The 18,186-nt window shown below is 50.3% G+C and overlaps 1 protein-coding gene across 1 annotated transcript in view; it reads right to left on the minus strand.

Moving 5' to 3' along the window:
• Positions 1-8,655: 8,655 nt before the first annotated feature.
• Positions 8,656-18,186, minus strand: part of KIAA1755 — a gene marked incomplete at both ends in the record, with an annotated part of 31,037 nt that continues 21,506 nt past the window's right edge. The window contains 5 exons of the mRNA XM_082670737.1: positions 8,656-9,357; positions 12,848-13,066; positions 13,720-13,842; positions 14,862-15,000; positions 17,686-17,834. Of these exons, the coding sequence (XP_082526863.1) occupies positions 8,656-9,357; positions 12,848-13,066; positions 13,720-13,842; positions 14,862-15,000; positions 17,686-17,834 (1,332 nt within the window). The remainder of the gene's footprint in view (positions 9,358-12,847; positions 13,067-13,719; positions 13,843-14,861; positions 15,001-17,685; positions 17,835-18,186) is intronic.

Raw genomic sequence — 18,186 nt, forward strand, 5'->3', positions numbered from 1 at the left:
GAGGGAGTCAGGTTAGAGGAGCAGGGAGAATGAAATCAAGAAATAACAGGCTTCACAGGAGTAATAATGACATTTTAACTTGAAAATTGCAAGGAGACAGAGCTGTGGAGGCGTATGCAAATTTCCATGCAGATGAAATGCAAATGAGCTTGCTTGCTCCTGCCTGGTGCACCTGGATGTGGCTCAGTGACAAATCCTAATGGCACCGCATGGCTGTGTGATTGATTATCAAGGCCAGCTGGGATGACAACTGCACTCTCCTCCTGGGAGCTGGCGGAGATGAGACTGTTTCTAGAGTGCCCTCTGTTGGGGGACCCTGAGGGATGGCCCTCTGTAATTCAGGGATGGCAAATTTGGGACAAAGCTAGTATCTCTATAGTGACCCTCCTCCATGGCAGACATCATTAATCAGTCATAGAATTCCTTCTTACTGAGTCAACCAGGTGCTCTAGGCAGACCCTACTAATCAATCAAAGTTGGCCTTCATTCATTCATTCATTCATCAATTCGTCTAACAAATTTTGTTGATTTTCTTCCCTGTGCCAAGGATACATTGAACAGGCAGGTTCAGTTCCTGCTCTTGTGAAACTCACAGTTTAGTGGGGGATATGAGCATTGACAAAATATTGCAAAATGGCAATTGAGATAAGTGCTATGAAAGAGAACTACATGGTCTTTATAAAAGGGAATTTTGACTCCTTCAGAGTGACCAGGAAAGCCTGACCCTGTGGCTGATGTCTGAAGGATAAAGAGGGCTTAACTAATTGGAAACAAAGGGGAAGGACATTCCAGGTATTGAGACAGGAAAGAGCTTGTAAGCAGAAGTTGTCAGGGCTATACTAGATTCCCTACGATCATTTTTTGTTTCTGTGCGTCCCTCCTCTGGCTTCTATCTGTTTTGGTTCGTTTGTTTGTTTAAAGAAAAGAAAAAGCTTTATTGAGATATAGTTCACATACCATACAATTCACCCATTTAAAGTATACAAATCAATAGTTTTACTATATTCACAGATACGTGCAACCTCTACCATAGTCAATTTGGGAACATTTTCATGAGCTCAAAAAGAAACCCTTTGCTCTTTAGGGATTCACCTCCTCCCACTCCACACTCCCAGCCCTAAGTAACCACTAATCTAATTTCTGTTTCTATAGATTTGCCTGTTCTGGACCCATTAAATACTAATTCTTTATTCCTTCCTCCTGCCAGCCCCTGATATACTCTAACCTACTTTATGTCTCTATGAATTTGCCTATTCTAGATATTTCATGGAATCATACAACATTGGTCCTTTTTGTCTGATTTATTTCATTTGGCAGAATGTTTTCAAGGATCATCCATACTGTAGCACGTACCAGAACATCATTCTTTTTACAGCTGGAAAATATTCCATTGTATGTATATACCACGTTTTGATAGGCATTTGGATTATTTCCACCTTTTGGCTATTAAGAATAATGCTCCTGTGAACATTGGTGTACAAGTATCTGTTTGAGGCCCTGTTTTCAATTCTTTTGGGTATATACCTAGGAGTGGAATTGCTGGGTCATTCTATGTTTACCTTTTTGAGGAACCACCAAAATCGTTTCCACAGGGGCTGCACCATTTTACATTCCCACCAGCAAGGTACAAGGGTTCCAAATCTCTACATCCTCACCAATATTTGTTAGTTTCTGCTTTTTTGATTATACACATCCTAGTAGGTGTGAGTAGGTGTGAGGTGGTGTCTCATTGTGGTTTTGACTTGCATTTCCCTAATGACTAATTATGTTGAGCATCTTTTTATGTGCTTGTTAGCCATTTGTATATCTTCTTTGGGGCAATGTCTATTCAAGTTCTTTACCCATTTTAAAATTGGGTTGCTTGTCTTTTTTTGCTGAGTTGTAGCCGTGCTTTATATATTCTGGATATTAAACCCTCATCAAATATAAGATCTGTAAATATTTTCTCCCATTCTGTAGGTTGCCTTTTCATTTTCTTGATAATGTCCTTTGATGTACAGTTTTTAATTTTGATGAAGTCCTATTTATCAACTTTTACTTTTGTTGCTCATGCTTTTGGTATCATATCTAAGAACCCACTGCCAAATCTAAGCTCATGAAGATCTACCCTTATGTTTTCTTCTAAGAGTTTTATAGTTTTATCTCTTAAATCTAGGTTGTTGATCCGTTTTGAGTTAATTTTTGTATATGGCATGAAGCAGAGGTCCAACTTCATTCTTTTACCTGAAGAAATCCGGTTGTTCCAGCACCATTTGTTTAAGAACTTACTCTTTCCCCATTGAATGGACTTGGGAGCCTTGTTGAAAATCAATTGACTGTAGACCTATGGGTTTATTTTGATTCCATGTGTCTAGATGTCCATTCTCATGGCAGTACCACACTCTTTTGATTACTGTAGGTTTGTAGTAAGTTTTGAAATTGGAAACTGAGAGTCCTCCAAGTTTGTTTTTCTTTTTCAAGTTGTTTTGGCTACTTGGGGGGCCTCTTGAAATTCTATAAGAATTTGAGGATCGGCTTTTCTATTTCTGCCCCAAAAAAAGGCTGTTGGAATTTTGATAGGGATTATGTTGAATCTGAGGATCCCTTTGGATAGTATTGACATTTTAACAATGTTAAGTCTTCCTACCTATGAATACAATGTCTTTCGCCTCCTTGGTTAAATTTATTACTAAGTATTTTATTCTTTCAGATGCTTTTGGAAATGAAATTGCTTTCTTAATTTCCTTTTCAGATTGTTCATTGCTGGTGTGTAAAAACACAGATTTTTGTGTGTTGATCTTGTAACCCACAACTTTGCTGAATTTGTTTATTAGCTCTAGTATCTTTCTTGGGGATTATTTCTTATTTTCTCTACACAGAATCGTGCCATCTGTGAATAGAAACAACTTTATTCCTTCCTTTCCAGTTTGGATGCCTTTTCTTTCTTTTGCAGGGTAACTGCTCTTTTTCTTGACTAATTGGATTCCTTTTATTTGTTTTTCTTATCTAATTTTCTTGTCTAGAACTTCCAGTACAATGCTGAATAGCAGTGGTGAAAATAGTCATCCTGTTTTGCTCCTGACCTTAGGGAGAAAGCTTTCAGTATTTCACCATTGAGTTTGATCTTAGTTGTGGGTTTTTCATGAATGCCATTTATCATGTTGAATAAGTTCCCTTTTATTCCTTGTTTTCAGAGTAGTATTTTTTCTTGTTGTTCTTGTTTTTTTTGTTTGTTTGTTTGTTTTGTTTTTAATCATGAAAGCTGTTGGATTTTGTCAAATGTCTTTTCTGAGACAACTGAGATGATCATGTTTTTCTCCCTTCATGCTATTAATGTGGTATATTACATTGATTGATTTTCTTATCTTTACCCTTGCATACCTGGGATAAATCCCACTTGGTCACACTGCATAATTCTTTTAATGTGCTATTGTCTTTGGTTCCCTAGTATCTTGTTGAGGATTTTTACATCTATACTCACAAGGTATATTGTCCTGTAGTTTTCTTTTCTTGTGATATATTTATCTGGCTTTGGTATCAAGATAATGCTTGCTTCAGAGAATAAGTTAGGAAGTGACTTCATTCCTTTTTATGGCTGAAGCACATCCTTCTGTATGGATATACTACATTTTGTTTATTCATTCATTGGTTGACCAATATTTGGGTTGCTTCTTTCTTTTAACTATGATGAATAATTCTGCTATAAGCATTTATGTAGAAATTCTTGTGTGGACATATGGTTTTGTTTCTTTGGGGTGTATATCTAGGAGTGGAATTGCTGGGTCATATCGTAACTGGATGTTTAACCATTTGAAGGCCTGCCCAACTGTTTCCCAAGGCAGTTGTGTTGTTTTACATTCCCCCAGCAATGTATGAGGGTTCCAATTTCTCCACATCCTGCCAACGTTTATTATTGGACTTTTAATTTTTTTTTTTTTTTCCGGTACGCGGGCCTCTCACTGCTGCGGCCTCTTCCGTTGCGGAGCACAGGCTCCGGACGCGCAGGCTCAGCGGCCATGGCTCACGGACCCAGCCGCTCCGCGGCATGTGGGATCTTCCCGGACCGGGGCACGAACCCGTGTCCCCTGCATCGGCAGGCGGACTCTCAACCACTGCGCCACCAGGGAAGCCCCCTGGACTTTTAAATTTTAGCCATCCTAGTAAATGTGTAGTGAGATCTCATTGTGGTTGTGATTCGTGTTTCCTTGATGGCTAATGAGGTTGAGCATTTTTTCATGTCCTTATTAGAATTTTGTGCATCTTATTTGGAGAAATGCTCATTCAGATCCTTTACCTATTTCTAAGTTGGAGTTTTAAAAATTTATAATTTAGTGGTGAGAGCATTCTATATATTTGTAATATAGAATATTATCTTCTGTGGGCCCACCCCAGCAACCCTCCTCCAAGCAAGCACTGCCCTAGGGTTCCTGGACCCTGCTTTTTGTGGCAGGCTTTTGCAGAGGCCTGCAGTGCCTCAGGAGGTGTAAAAATACCCTCCAGCATTCCCCACGTGATCAGGCAGAGGCTGAGCCTTGATCTGAAATTGTACATTGGTTTCCTTCCCTTCTCTGTCCTGTTTCCCCTTCCTGTGGTTTCTCTCATGATCTCTTCTTCAGCAAATCACCTGTACCTGAATCCTTGTGGCCAGGCGTGCTTCTAGGGGAACTTGAAAGTGCTTGGAATGGCTGAGGAACTAAAAGGAAGTCAGTGTTGTTGGAACTCAGAGAACATGGAGACTGGGGAGTAAGGTGAGGCTAGAGTGGTGGGCAGAGGCCTGACCCCACAGAGCTTTGTAGATTCCAGCGATGGGCAGGATGGGGGTTAGCTGGAGAGTCATGGGATGCCACTGGGCTCTGTTAAGCAGGGACTGGCATTATTTTACATTTTGCAAAGGTCCCTCTAGCCTCTCTGTGGAGGATGGATAAAAGGGCCCAAGTGGCTGCAGGAGGACCACTGAGGATACTGTTACAACTGTCCAGGGGGAGAGAGGATGGAGACTGGGATGAGGATGGGAAGGTGGAGGGAGAAAGAAGAAGATTAGAGAGAGATGAGGGGAGTGGATCTGGGGCCTCTGGGGAAGTTCAAGGACATCTTGCAGGTTTTCAGCCTGGGTGCCTGGATGCATGGTCAGTACACAGAGAGGGAGGCAGGCTTCGGAGGGCAGATCAGGAGTTCCACCGGCCAGACGACACCCGTTTGCCATCCCTGGTCTTGCCCAATCCCCCCACTTCACAGATGGAGAAAATGAGGCCTGAGGAAGTGCGGTGATTCACCCAGGTCCCTGTCATGCCCCAGACTGAAGGGGATGGGATCCAAGGATCCTGCCGCCCAGCCAGAGGGCTTGTTTATTCTCCAGGAGGCCCACTGGCTCTGGCCTCAGACAGCTATTTTGCAGCTGGGAGTGGGTGGGGTTTAGGGCCTGATGGGTTTGTCCTGGGCTGGAAGCCAGTTCACAGTTCACAGAGAACAGAACATCTCTGTTTCAGGAGGGCAGCCTGTGCTGCCTGCTACCCTGTCAGGGTCTGATGTGGGTAACTTGAAGGCATGAGGGTGTGGGGTGCTCACCTCAGAGTGACTGACATTTGCTCTCCTGGATTAGGCATGGACAAGAACTAGGTCCAGATTCTGAGGTTTCCCCTTCTCTAGTCCTTCCTTTCCTTGCTGTGTGACCTTGGGCCAGTCACCTCCCCTCTCCTCAGTCTTCTCATCTGTAAAATGGAGACATCCTACAGTGTAACTTTTGTGCACTCAGGGTTGTAGGGAATATTGGATGAAGAAATGGATGGACAAAAAATACACCGTAAACTGTAAAGTGCCTAAACTACAATTTGGGTTCAGTCCTACCACTGCCCCAGTGGGTTTCTCAGACTTTACAAGATGGTCACCCCTCTGGAGAGGAAGAGGCCTAGTGTGGAGCTCAGAGATCCCAGGATCTTATTATCCTGGCCTAGCAGGCTTGACAAAACCCATTGGACAGATGGGAAAACTGAGAGGCGGCCATCTGCTCAGAGTCACCAGGCTATTAAGCCTGGATTCAAAGGCTGGGTTCTCTGATTACAAAGACAAGAAAGATCCTTATCCATTCAATGACCTGATTGTACAGATAGGGTAAACCAAGGGCCAGAAAGGGGAAGCAACCTGCCCAGGGTCACACAGGCAGCTGGCAGCAGGACGGAAGTGCCAGGTGAGGTCCCTGACTCCCAGGCCATGCTCCTCCTATCACCTCTTGCCCACCAACCCCTGGAGCTTGAAAAGCAGTTTCCTCCTCAGTAAAATGGGGTGAAACTAGTATTGGCTTCATTGGATTGTTGTGAACATTTCAACAAGCCCCGCAAAGCTTTTAAAGGGCTTAGCACCAAGTCAGGCACAAAGAAAATGCAGAATAAATGTTGGCTAGTAATATTATTATTCATTATTATATTTCATTTCTGCATCCCCTTCTCCCCTTTGGGCTGCTGTGAGTAGACAAATTGTGGGCTTTCGGCTCTTCCTGGAGACAGAGGGATGCACAAGATGGCTTTGGGGGCCCCTCCCTCCCAAGGATTCTTGGATTATCCATACCCCTCCTCAGCCCCCCTGAGCACTAGCCGTAACTGTAGTCTCTCAGAAGTCAGTTTTCATCCTTGCACCCCGGGTGCCCTGGCTCCCTGCCTGTGGTCCCTACTGGCTGGATGCTGTTGCTATGGCAACAGCATTTTAAGAGCCTTCGGCCCCCCTCTGAGGCAACAGGCCTGGATGGAGCTGGACTGATCAAATGCCTCCTGCATCCTCAGGCCTGTCTGGACAGAAGGCAGGAGACTGGAATGCAAGAATCAGAGCTGGCTTGGGGTGGGGGTTGGGGGCGGCTCAGGCCTTAGCCCCAAGGGTTTCCCAACAGCACCCCACCTCACTGTGTTGCATGAGCACTTGGTTACACATGCAGACTCCAGCCACCACTGCCCCAAGGGTCTAGTTTTAACTATCTGGGGTGAGATCCCCTAAGACGCTGCCTTTGATCAGCTCTGCTCGTGGTTCTGAGGCAGACAGGCCCCAGACCACTCTTGATGAAATCTTGAGTCCTGGAAGATTTTGGGCATTGAGGTTTGTGTGGATCTCTCTGCTGAGATTACTCTTTTTTTTAATAATTTTTTTTAAATTTACTTATTTTATTTATTTTTGGCTGCGTTGGGTCTTCGTTGCTGCGCGCGGGCTTTCTCTAGTTGCAGCGAACGGGGGCTGCTACTCTTTGTTGCAGTGCGCGGGCTTCTCATTGCGGTGGCCTCTCTTGTGGCGGAGCACGGGCTCTAGGCGCACGGGCTTCAGTAGTTGTGGCACGTGGGCTCAGTGGTTGTGGCTCATGGGCTCTAGAGCACAGGCTCAGTAGTTGTGGCGCACAGGCTTAGTTGCTCCACGGCATGTGGGATCTTCCCGGACCAGGGCTTGAACCCGTGTCCCCTGCACTGGCAGGCGGATGCTTAACCACTGCGCCACCAGGGAAGCCTGAGATTACCCTTGAGAAACCCTGTTTGTCCTCCCAGGCCCGCTCCAGTCCTGCCTCCCTCTCCTTCCACAGCCTCATCTTGTGGGAGGATGTACACCCTACCCTCTTCCTGGAGCCAGGAAAATTCCAGAGCTGGGCTACCAGAGGCCATCTTGGTGATGCATCCTAGGGCAGAGATGGGCGCACATTCTCAGGATAATGACATTCAGGGGAGGCGATAGCCATGGTCACTCTGGGCTGTCTTCTAGATGCTCTATCTGAAATCAGAGCATCTCAAGCCTCTTCCCACTGTCCTCCCGCACCACCTGCTGGATGGGGACAAGGCTCCCTACCCTCCAGCCCCAACCATAGCAGAATCTGATGACACCAGGCACCAGAGGCTGTGCCTAAAGAGAGGTCGGGCTTCGGGGTGGGTCTGAGGAGCTGTGGTGGGGAGGGGAAGAAGGCAGAGATCATGGGAGAGGGAGGTGGTCCTCTTTGGGGTTCCTTGAACTTGAGACTGATGCTCATGTCTGTTGGAGAAGCCAAGTGACAGAGTAGAGGTGCAGCAGACAGTCCCCCTCCCTTACCCCTTCCTTGCGCACTAACTGGCCTCCAGCAGGTGATTCTCTTTGTCCGAGGCCAGTGGCGCCAGTGGATAAATTACATGTGGTAATTCACTTGACAGCACCCCCTTTATTCCCTTCTCAGACTCGCTCCCCTGCTCCTCCGCCAAGTAAATCCGCACTTCAATCCTTGTGTGGTCTGTTTCTAGGACCCTAAGACAAGAAGCCACTCCCCTAATCTCCCCACCCTGGGCTCTATTATGAGGGCAACTTTGCCCCTTGTGCCCCAAGGGGAAGCTTACATACCCCTGAACCCCAGGTGGGGTTCTGCCTAAGTCGGAGGTCTCTGGAAGGATCTGTACCAACAGCTCTTTCCACGATGAGACTCCAGGGTTTTGGAGCCAATCTCACGCTCTTCCGCGTCCTGCCCTGCCCTCCACTCTTACTATTCCGAATGTGTGAGAGTCGCGTCTTCCCAGAGCTTCCTGGGGCCGGGAGCAGGTGTGAGTTCTTGTCTACAGAGCACGAGCCAAACTCAGTAGCCACGTCCTGTTGGATGGTCCAGGGCTCCCCAGCTCTGTCTTTAGCTGGGCCCCACCCGAACCATACCCATCCCTGCCGGAGCCTGGTGTGATTGACGGGAACTCCCAGCTAGAGGGATGCAGGGGGACTTGTGTGGGGTGAGTCCTCCAGAGACGTCTGTGAGTCTGTCCCCTCCGAGGAGAAGCTGCCCCCAGTGGGCCGTGGGATCTGACTCTGCCTGGGGAGCTGCTGCCAGGAGAGGAAGGTGGTGAGATAACGCTCAGGGGCAGGATCCAGGGGCCCATGCGGGCTTCTGCCGTCATCAGCTTCAAAAGCCTGGCCAGCTTCCTGGGGTGGAGGGGCTGCTTGGAAACTTCTGTTCTGTACACGTCTGGGGCCCCAAGGAGGCCAACAGGATTTTGGCAAACGATCCAGACCCAGTGAGTCCTGGAGGGGCAGGTCCCGTCTTCCCTTGTAAGTGACTTCTCCATTCAGGTCCTGGCCCTTGGCGGCCGCCCCTCTGAGTTCCCGGCCCGCCGGGTGGGAAGGGGGACCTGCCAGGCATGGACAGTGGCCCAGTGCCTTCTTCAGGAGGGTCTGGATCTCCTCGTGCCTCTCCTGGGCCTCCTCCCACAGGTCCTGGCCCAGGCCCTCCCAGCTCAGAGAGGCCACCTGCAGCCGCATGGCCGTGAGCTTCTCGGCAGGGAACTCGGACGCCAGGCGCTGCAGGTAGCGGTGGAGGCGGCGCTGGTCCCCAGGGCTGGCCCTTTGGGCCTTGCCCAGCCTGAGCTGGGCCATCAGGTCCTGGCAGTCCATGTGGAACCAGGTCATCTGGGAGACAAGAAGAGAGGGAGATGGGGGTTCCGTGAGGACAGGGATAGGCCTCTCTGAGCCAAGAGGAGGCTTAAAGAACAAATACAGCTAGACTGAATTAATACAAAAATGTCCAATCAGTGTTAGGGCCTCTCTTAGCACAGCTGTGATTTTCTCCACCGCTGATGATGACAATATTTCCCTTTCTTCCCCAGGGAACACCACCCTCCGTTACCCACCGGGAAACAGTCCCCAGCACCCTTGGGATCTTCAGGCACAGTCTTACAGACTTAGGGGCCAGCAAGGACTCACCCCTCTCTGGGGCTCAGTTTCCCCCTCAGTAAAGTAGAGGTTGTGATAGATAATCATGGAAATTTGAGTGATTCTCGGATTGTATGAACCCCTCATAAGTGGTGCTGAGGGAGGAGTCTGGCTAATATTTATTGAACGCTGACTGTTTGCCAGGCTCTGTGCATCTCATGTAGGATCACACTGAACCAGCAGCCCATTTTACAGAGGAGGAAACTGAGGCTCACACACATGAAATCACTTGTCCCAGGTCACGCTGCAAGTCAGGGAGGAGCTGGGATTCAAACTCAGCCCTGTCCAGCCCTCAAGAGGGTATCTTCCAAGCACCTCCTTGCACAGGAGAAACTGGCCCAGGCAGGGCCCTGCCCTTGCAGTCACACAGTGAGACTGTCAGCCAGCCCAGGCCCGGAGGCCCCCTCGCTCTGGCCGGGCCTCTGCCGCATTTTAGGATCCTGCCTGTACCCACTTCACCCACAAAATGTCTGCAGGTTGCAAAGGAGCCAACATGTTCCCAGCAGCTCGTGAAAAACATAATCTTTCTCTCCATTAATTGAGAAGCCAACAGCAAGCTGTTAGGCAGTGGGGATTGGAGAACAATTTTCTCCGAGGAAACTGTCTTTCCGCGGATTAAGGGAACTTGTCTTTAGATAAATGGCTTCATATTTGCAGAAGCACATTGAGCTCATGGCTGGGAAAGGGCTCCATAAATCTCCGTTAGCGACACAGTCATGTTATTATTATTTAGTGCTAAAGCTGCCGCATGCCTGCTCTCCACCTGGGGCTGAGCTCAGCACTGAGCCGTACTGTCTGTCCGTCTGTCTGTCTGGAACCAGATATTCCAGGCCAAGCTGGACAGAGGTGGAGAACAACTCAGAAATCATCTTGCCCCACCCCTTGCTGTGCGGATTAAAATTCAGGGCCAGAGAGGAGAAGGTGCTGTCGAGGGGAAGGGCTTTCCAGGCTGAGGGAACAGCCAGTGCAAAGGCCTCAGTGCTGGAGCCAGTTTGCTTTCTCCAGGGAAGGCCGATGGGGCTGAAATCCGCTAAAATTAGTAAACAAGAGAGAGAAGCTTCCAGATCCCCTTAATCTATGAGGCATTACTCCTCCTACCACTACTGCTAATGACAACATTAACAGTACATCCGTGTTAAAAACAATAATTTAACATCGGTGTTAAAAATAATAATTCCAGATTTGAGCAAAGTCGGGTGTAGGGGCAGGGGGAGGGGTTACTTACATTTAATTTAATTCTCACTTCTCTGCACGAGAGCCAGATGACCTGGGTTCGAATCTCAACTATGCCACTTCCTAGCTGTGTGACCCTGGGTCAGTGACTTGATTTCTCTGGGCTTCCTGCCTCACAGGGTTGGTGTGACCATAATACCATATGTGAAATGACTAGAACAGGGCCTGCAGACAATAAGAACTCCGTACCTAAGCATTGGTTGTTATTATTATCATCATTATTCTTGACAAGAAGCTGAGGCCCAGAGCAGTGAAGGCCACTGTTGAGGTCACAGAGCCCATGCAGGCATATCCCTGACTCTAAGTCTCAGATCCTCCTGCTGTCTCGCTCTCTAACTTCTGAACAGCTGGGCACGGGGAATCCCTTCGCTGCCTCTGCCCACATCTACCTCCCTTGCCTGAGGGAGACAGAGAGCGGCCTGTCCTCCCAGTGCCCCAGGTGTGAGTTGACCAAGTCCCTCCCGCTGCCCCCGAAGCCTCTGCGTTCTTGGTGCCCTGTGTGCTGGGCTGGCCTGACAGCTGGGAGGCTAGGGTCAGGCTCTTCCCATGCTCCATCGTCAGTGGCCAGTGCGAGGGGCAGCTGAGGGCACTGGGCCCAGGCCAGAGGTGTGGGTTCTTGTCTCATCTGGGTTACAGCTCTCTCAGGCTGCTCCCTTGCTCCCCCTAGGCCTCAGTTTCCCCATCAGAAAAACGAGGGATTTGGCTAAATGGATTTAAGAGGCGCAGAGACTCTGAAGTCAAATCCTGCTTGACCAACCGGGCTAGCGGATGCTGAGAAAGCCACTTTCCTCTTTGGACCTTACTTTCCTCATCTGTAAAATGGAAGCAATGTCGGTGCCCCTCCCTCACAAAGATAGGATGAGAATTAAATCGGGCTAGGTATGCAAAGTGCTTTTAGGAGGGTCTGGCGTGGTGAACACAGTCAATAATGTGGGCTACCCCATAATAGTCATCTAACCCTCATCACCATCGTCATCATGTCTGCTTGGACACAAGAACTGCTTGTCATTTCGCTCTCCTTTGCAGAAGAACATAGCACATGGACACATCTGGGTTCAAATTCCAGCTCTTCTTTTCTCTAGCTGTGTGGCCTTGGGCAAGGTGCTGCCCCTCTCTGGGCCCTCAGTTTCCTCATCTGTACAATGGAGCTGGTCAACCTTGCCACATTGGGTTCCAAGAGATGACAGATGCAAAGTAATGGAGTTATTCTTGCTTCCTAACTCACCTCTGCCCAGGCCCCCGACCCTTGCCCCAGTAGCCCTACCCCCTCCTCCTCCCTCCTGGCCAAACGCTGGGTTCCTGGTGAGGACTGAGGCCTCTGTTCTGAGGATGCTCAGAGCAGCCTCTGGGCCCGCCCTCAGCCAACTGTCCCTTCCTTCCTTCCTTCCTTCCCCAGCTGTCTCCTCCAACGCATCTGTGCAGGGCAAGGTGGGGCATGGGAAAGAGCACAATGGTGCCATGGCTTGCTGTGTGACCTTGGCTAAGTGATGGTACTTCTCTGATCCTGTTTCCCTAACACTGTAATAGAGGAGTGGGACGAGATCAAGGTTCTGAGCCTGGTCCTGACCCTGTGAAGTTGCCTGCAGAGGTCTATGTGTGGAGAGAAAGTCTGTGGCTTTGATCAGATTCTCAGAAATCCCCAGGATCCTTCCCCTAATCCCAACGTTTAAGAAGCAGGTGATTTCCTTTGAGAGGTGATATCTGGGTCACTGGGAGACTGCCTGTGTAGTGCGACAAGCTGGGGTCAGGGATTAGCTGGACCTGGTTTAAGGAGGGTAACTTAACCTTGCAAACCTTGTTTCCCTTCTGGAAAATGCAGGTAATGCGTTTTCCCCCTCACGGGACTATGGAATGAAAAGAGCCTAGTGCTGTGTCTAGGCTGTTCCCTGCCCCCACCCTACGTCCTAGGTGTTGGGGGAGCTGGGAGTTTATGCAGGTGGGCTGCCAGGCTCACCTTCTTGCAGAAGTGGTGGAGGTGGAGCAGCGTCTCCAGGTCTGTGCGTTGCCGCTCGGCTGCCATGTAGAAGTGGGTCAGCTTAGCCTGGAAGGCCCGCTGGGTGAAGGTGAAGCCTGCCAGCTCCGGGAGCTCTGTTCCTCCCGCCTCCCTGGCCCTGGCTGCAGCTCCCAGCTGGGCCGCCTGCTTGCACAGCTCCAGGCCACGGCGGTACTGGGCCTGAGCAGGGAGGGGAGGGGTGTCTACTCAGCTCCAGCCTTACTACCGGGTTATGAGACTTCCTGAGCCTCAGTTTCCTCATCTGTAAAATGGGAACCCAGGGTTTACTTTGCCTGCTGGGATTCTGCTTAGCGTCACCCTCTTCTGGCAAAATTCTCCAACCCCAGAGTCTGGGTTACAGGCTCCTCGCCTGTGTCCCCACAGTTCTCCTTTTCTGGCTATTTCCCTGTTGCTCCCAGCCCCTCATCTTGTCTCCGCCCTCCACTGGCCTGGAAGTTCCCCGAGGGCTGAAACAGAGGCTGAATCACCCTGTGCCCCAGGACCCAGCACATCAAGGATGCAGATTCTCTCCCCCCACCCCAGCTCTGAGGCTGACTCAGTAGGGCTAGGGTAGGACCCTGGAATGTGTATTTTAAGAAGCCCTCCAGGCATTCTGAGATGGGCCATCTTTGTACTTGGTAGTCAGGGAAGGCTTCCTGGAGGAGACAATATCTAAGCTGAATGCTTTGTGTTCCAAGTTGCTCTCCTCACTGTCTTGGGAAGCTTTCTTCCACTTTCCCGCCTCCGCAACTTTTCCCCAGCAGTGCCACCCCCATCTCCTGCCCTCTCTATCTGCTCCCCCCCCCACCCCGCCCTCAGTTTTAGAAACACACCGCAGCCTGAAGGAAGAAGTCCTCAAACTCTGCGTGGGCTTTCTCCACTGTCTCCAAGCTTCCGTCCTTGGGGGTCAGCACTTGCAGGCACTGGCTTCCTTCCTGCTCCATCCAGTTGCTGACCTGGGGCAGGGGAGGGAGGTTGGACATGAGGGGCTGCTGAGGAGACATCCTTAGGCCAGTTTGCCACCTTCCTGGGAAGCTGAAGTCTTGTCCTCAGTCATCTGGGGGCTGGGCCTATGCCACCGGCCTGGACTGAAACCCTCCCAATTCTGGGGAGGAAAAGAGACAGCTTGGGGTGGGGGTGGGGCGTGGTTCTCACCATCCAAACAGTGCCAGAGGAAGGTGCACGGCCCTGCCACGAACTCCCTGTGTGAACCGCGCAAGTCACTTCTCCTGTCTGGGTTTCAGTTTATTCAGTGGCAAAATGGGGTAGACGTGAGGATTCAAGGAAGGACAGAGGGGGTAAAATGGCTCTCGATCCCATAAGCAGAAGCCTTCTTCGTATTCTGGGGTGTCTTAAAAGAGCATCACCCACTTTATCCTCACAAAGCCCCATGTGGCAGGCACTAATACTATCCCCCATTTAACAGGTGAGGAAACCGAGGCACTGAATAGTTAAATACCTTGTCACACCGCTAGTAAGTGCTAGAGCCAGCATTGGAAGCAGGCCGTCTGGTTCCAGGCACACTCTGTTCCACGGCCCAGAGCATGAAGGGATGCGTTGGTTCTAGGCATCAACAGTTGGACAGAGTGGTGCCAGGTGTGGGCTCCAGGATCAGACCCCTAGGTGTGCAGCCACGGGCAGATGACATAATGTCTCCCAGTCTCAGTGTCCTTATCGATGAGTAGGAGAAATCCTAGCATCTTGCCCACATCACTGGTAAGGGATGAGGTTGGAAAGCGGTGATGGACACAAAGGCTCTGGCCCAGGGCTTGGCGCAAAGTCGGTGTTTAAAAAATGCAGCTTCTGGAGTTATGTCTTCACCTATCAAGCACTATGGAGTGCATGTCATGTGCTCCAAGAATGCCTGCCTGCTGTCGTTTTACGAGAGCAAAGCGCCTGGCTGGGGTGGGGCCTGGAGAGGCAGGAGCCGCCCACCACCCCGTCACGTCCCAGGGCCAGCTTCCTCCTCTCTCACCTGGTGGATGGCAGCTTCCAGGCGGCCCAGGCGGACGCGGAGCTCCAGCCTCCTCAGGAGGTGGTTGGACACAGTGACGAGGACATGCAGCTGTTCATCCACGAGGCTGTACAGGGCAGCAGCTTCGGCCAGATGGCTCCTGGGAGGCCGAGGAGTGTGAGAGAAAACCCAAGATGCTGACCCCCTGACCCGGAGCCCCAGCACTCCTGCCTAGCATAGGCATGCCTCCGCGGCTCCCACCAGCTCTGTGGCCCTGGCCTGGGTATTTCAGCTGCTGACTTGCTGTGTGAGCTTGGGCGGGTCCCTACACCTCTCTGGGCCTCAGCCTTGGCCTTGCGTGGGACTGGGAGGACCAGAGGACACAGCGAGAAACCAAATGACCCTGCCTTTCCCCAGGAGGGTATGAACCGAGCTGGAGAGGTCTGGGTTCAAATCCCAGCCCTGCTACCTTCTAGTAACAGAACCTTGTACAAACTTCTCAACCTTTCTGTCTCCGTTTCTTCAGCTATAAAAAATGGGGATAACAGAACCCATTTCACAGGGGGGTTGTGAGAATTAAAGAATCTAACCCCTTGGCTCTCAACCCTGGCAACACAATTAGAACCTGCTCTGGGAGCTTTAAAAATCTCAATGCCCAGGCCCCTCCCCAACCCACCGGAGTCCTGCTCAGAGAGTGGCCTGGACCTCAGCGCTTCCCGAAGCGCCTCAGGCAAACCCGCCCTCACGCACTCAAAACACTTAACACAGTGCCTGGCCCACGGTGCTGTTAGCGCTTGTTATTTCTTTTATTTTTGTTAATTAATTTTTATTGGAGTATAGTTGATTTAAAATGTTGCATTCGTTTCTGCTGAACAGCAAAGTGAATCAGTTATACATATACGTATATCCACTCTTTTTTAGATTCTTTTCCCATATAGGTCATTACAGAGTGCTATAGAGTAGGTCCTTATTAGTTATCTATTTTATATACAATAGTGTGTATATGTCAAGCCTGATCTCTCAATTTATCCCTCCCTCCCCCTTCCTCCTGGTAACCACAGGTTTATTTTCTACTTCTGTGACTCTATTTCTGTTTTGTAAATAAGTTCATTTGCTTATATGTGGAATCTAAAAAAATGGTACAAATGAACTTATTTACAAAGCGCTTGTTATTTCTATTGCAATGATGATAAGTGGCTGTAACACACCTCTCCACTCTGGCCTCTATTTTACAGATAGGAAAACATTTACACATAGGAAAACTGATCCTCCAGAGAGAGGTTCTCACTCACACGCATGGCAGTCTGAATTGGAACTCAGTCCACGGCCTTTTCTGCACATGATTTTAAAAAATGATCAAGGCCAGCAAGACATAAATGAAGGGATGCAGATGGGATTTCAGGAAAAACTTGGGTGAAAGGAGGAATCTCAGGGCTTTCCCAACACCCCTCAAATCCCACCCCACCCTCCTCCGCCCTTGGGGTCCTTTAGAAGGAAAAGGAAAAAGAGGAGATGGAAGGAGAGCCCGTTTTCCTGGAGGGAGCCTTGCCCTAAGCCTCCTTATCTGACTGTAGCTTCCCACAGGTCACTGCCCTTCCATGGAAGGGGTGAGCACCCAGGGTGCGTGAACGGGATGGAAAACGCCAGTCTGTCTGGCAAAGGGAGGGAGAAACGGGCCGGGCAGGCAGGAGGTGCCTAAGAAACACGCAGCGGCTCACGCGGGACCACAGCGCTCCCTGGTGGAGCTGCTGGTGGCCAACGGTCTGGAGGGGCCTATGTTGGACCAAAGGGGCTTGGGGGCCCAGTCAGTGAGGCAGGGGCATGCTGGGAAAGGCAGTGCCAGCCCCACCAGGCTGTGTGAGGGGCAGTGAGGACAACTCCACACCGAGCACCAGGGTCCACTGCCGCCCAGCGCTCACATCAGCATGAATCTCTCTGTGGGCAGAGGTCAGGGTGGTGTGTTCAAGATTCTGGGCTAGGCTGCCTGGGTTCAAGTCTCAGCCCCACCACATCCCAGCTGTGTGGCCCTGGGCAAGTCACTTAACCTCTCCCTGAACCTCAGGCTCCTCCACTGTAAAATGAGGGTAATACTCGGAGCCCCTTCGTGGGTGGGAATTAACCACATTAATATCCTTAAAGCCCTCAGAACAATGCTGTGTTCATACTAAGTGCTGTTGAGAGGAGGAGGTTAAATAAATAAAATGTTCTTGGATTACGCAAACTTTGTAGTAGTGTTCATTCTAACAGAGATAAAATATATACAACTACCGGCTGATTTAATTCCTGACTTGCACCTCTCCTCCACCCCACTCCTAAATTTAAGAAAATTGGTTCTTTCTAGGAATGCGTATTTCTTGCTCTGTGGTTCTGTGACCCTGGCACAGCACGAGGTTCCCCTGGCCCCTGCCACGAAGGGTAGGGCAGTGCAGGGGTTAGTGTTCAGCTGGTCTGGCTGTTACTTCCCTTCGTTTAGCCTCAGGTATTTATCAGCCAAACAGGAGGATGTGAGCCTCACATGGTCTTTTGAGGAATAAGAGGTGGGCTCTTAAAGGGGCTCAGCCCAGTGTCTGGGTCAGAGAGCATCCCTGGTCCATGACAGTGACCAGAAATGGGGGTGCTGTCCTCTGATGCCTGGACTGAGGAGGGGCCGCAGAGAAGGGACTTGCCAAGGTATAGGCTGGGGGCCCGTGATCAGGCCTCCGTCCAGGATATGGGCCCGGCAAACACCCCATCCTGGGCATCTTCAGAGCCCACCCTATGTGTCCTCTCAGCGAAGTGACCCCAGCCCTGAGTCCCAGTCTGGGGAATAGGATGGGGCGGGGAAGGAAAAGCCTGGTGTCCGTACCTGATGTCTGGGTTGAAGTTCAGCCTGCTGCCTTCCTGTCGCAGCCTGGCCAGGGTGGCTCCGCCTTCCCGCTGGAGGCCCAACAGGCCTGGGTCCCTCAGCACAGCCTCCATCAGCTCCTTGGACTTGCTCAGACACCTGGAGGCCTCCTGCCAGGGTAGGGAGGTAGCCTGCGGCTCAATCCCCACTTTCCTTCTATAACCTTCCAGGGCTCCCCACACCCCAATCACGCCTGACTCCCCTAGTTTGGCGTTCAAGTTTCTACAGAAAGTCTCTCCTTTCTATCTCTAAAACATCTCCTCAAGCCGAGCTTCCTCTCATCACCGTGGCAACCTCACTGGTCCAAGCACCATCATCTCTTGCTGGGACGCCCATCCCAGCCTCTTTACTGATCTCTCTGTGGCACTCTGGCTCCCCCTGCAATCTGTTCTCTGAATGACAACCAGATGGATCTCAAAGTGCCAATCTGATCATCCCAGTGCCGCTGCTTAGAACTCTCCA

This window comes from Grampus griseus, assembly GCF_964374135.1.
Source record: "Grampus griseus genome assembly, chromosome: 14".
NCBI lineage: Eukaryota > Metazoa > Chordata > Mammalia > Artiodactyla > Delphinidae > Grampus > Grampus griseus.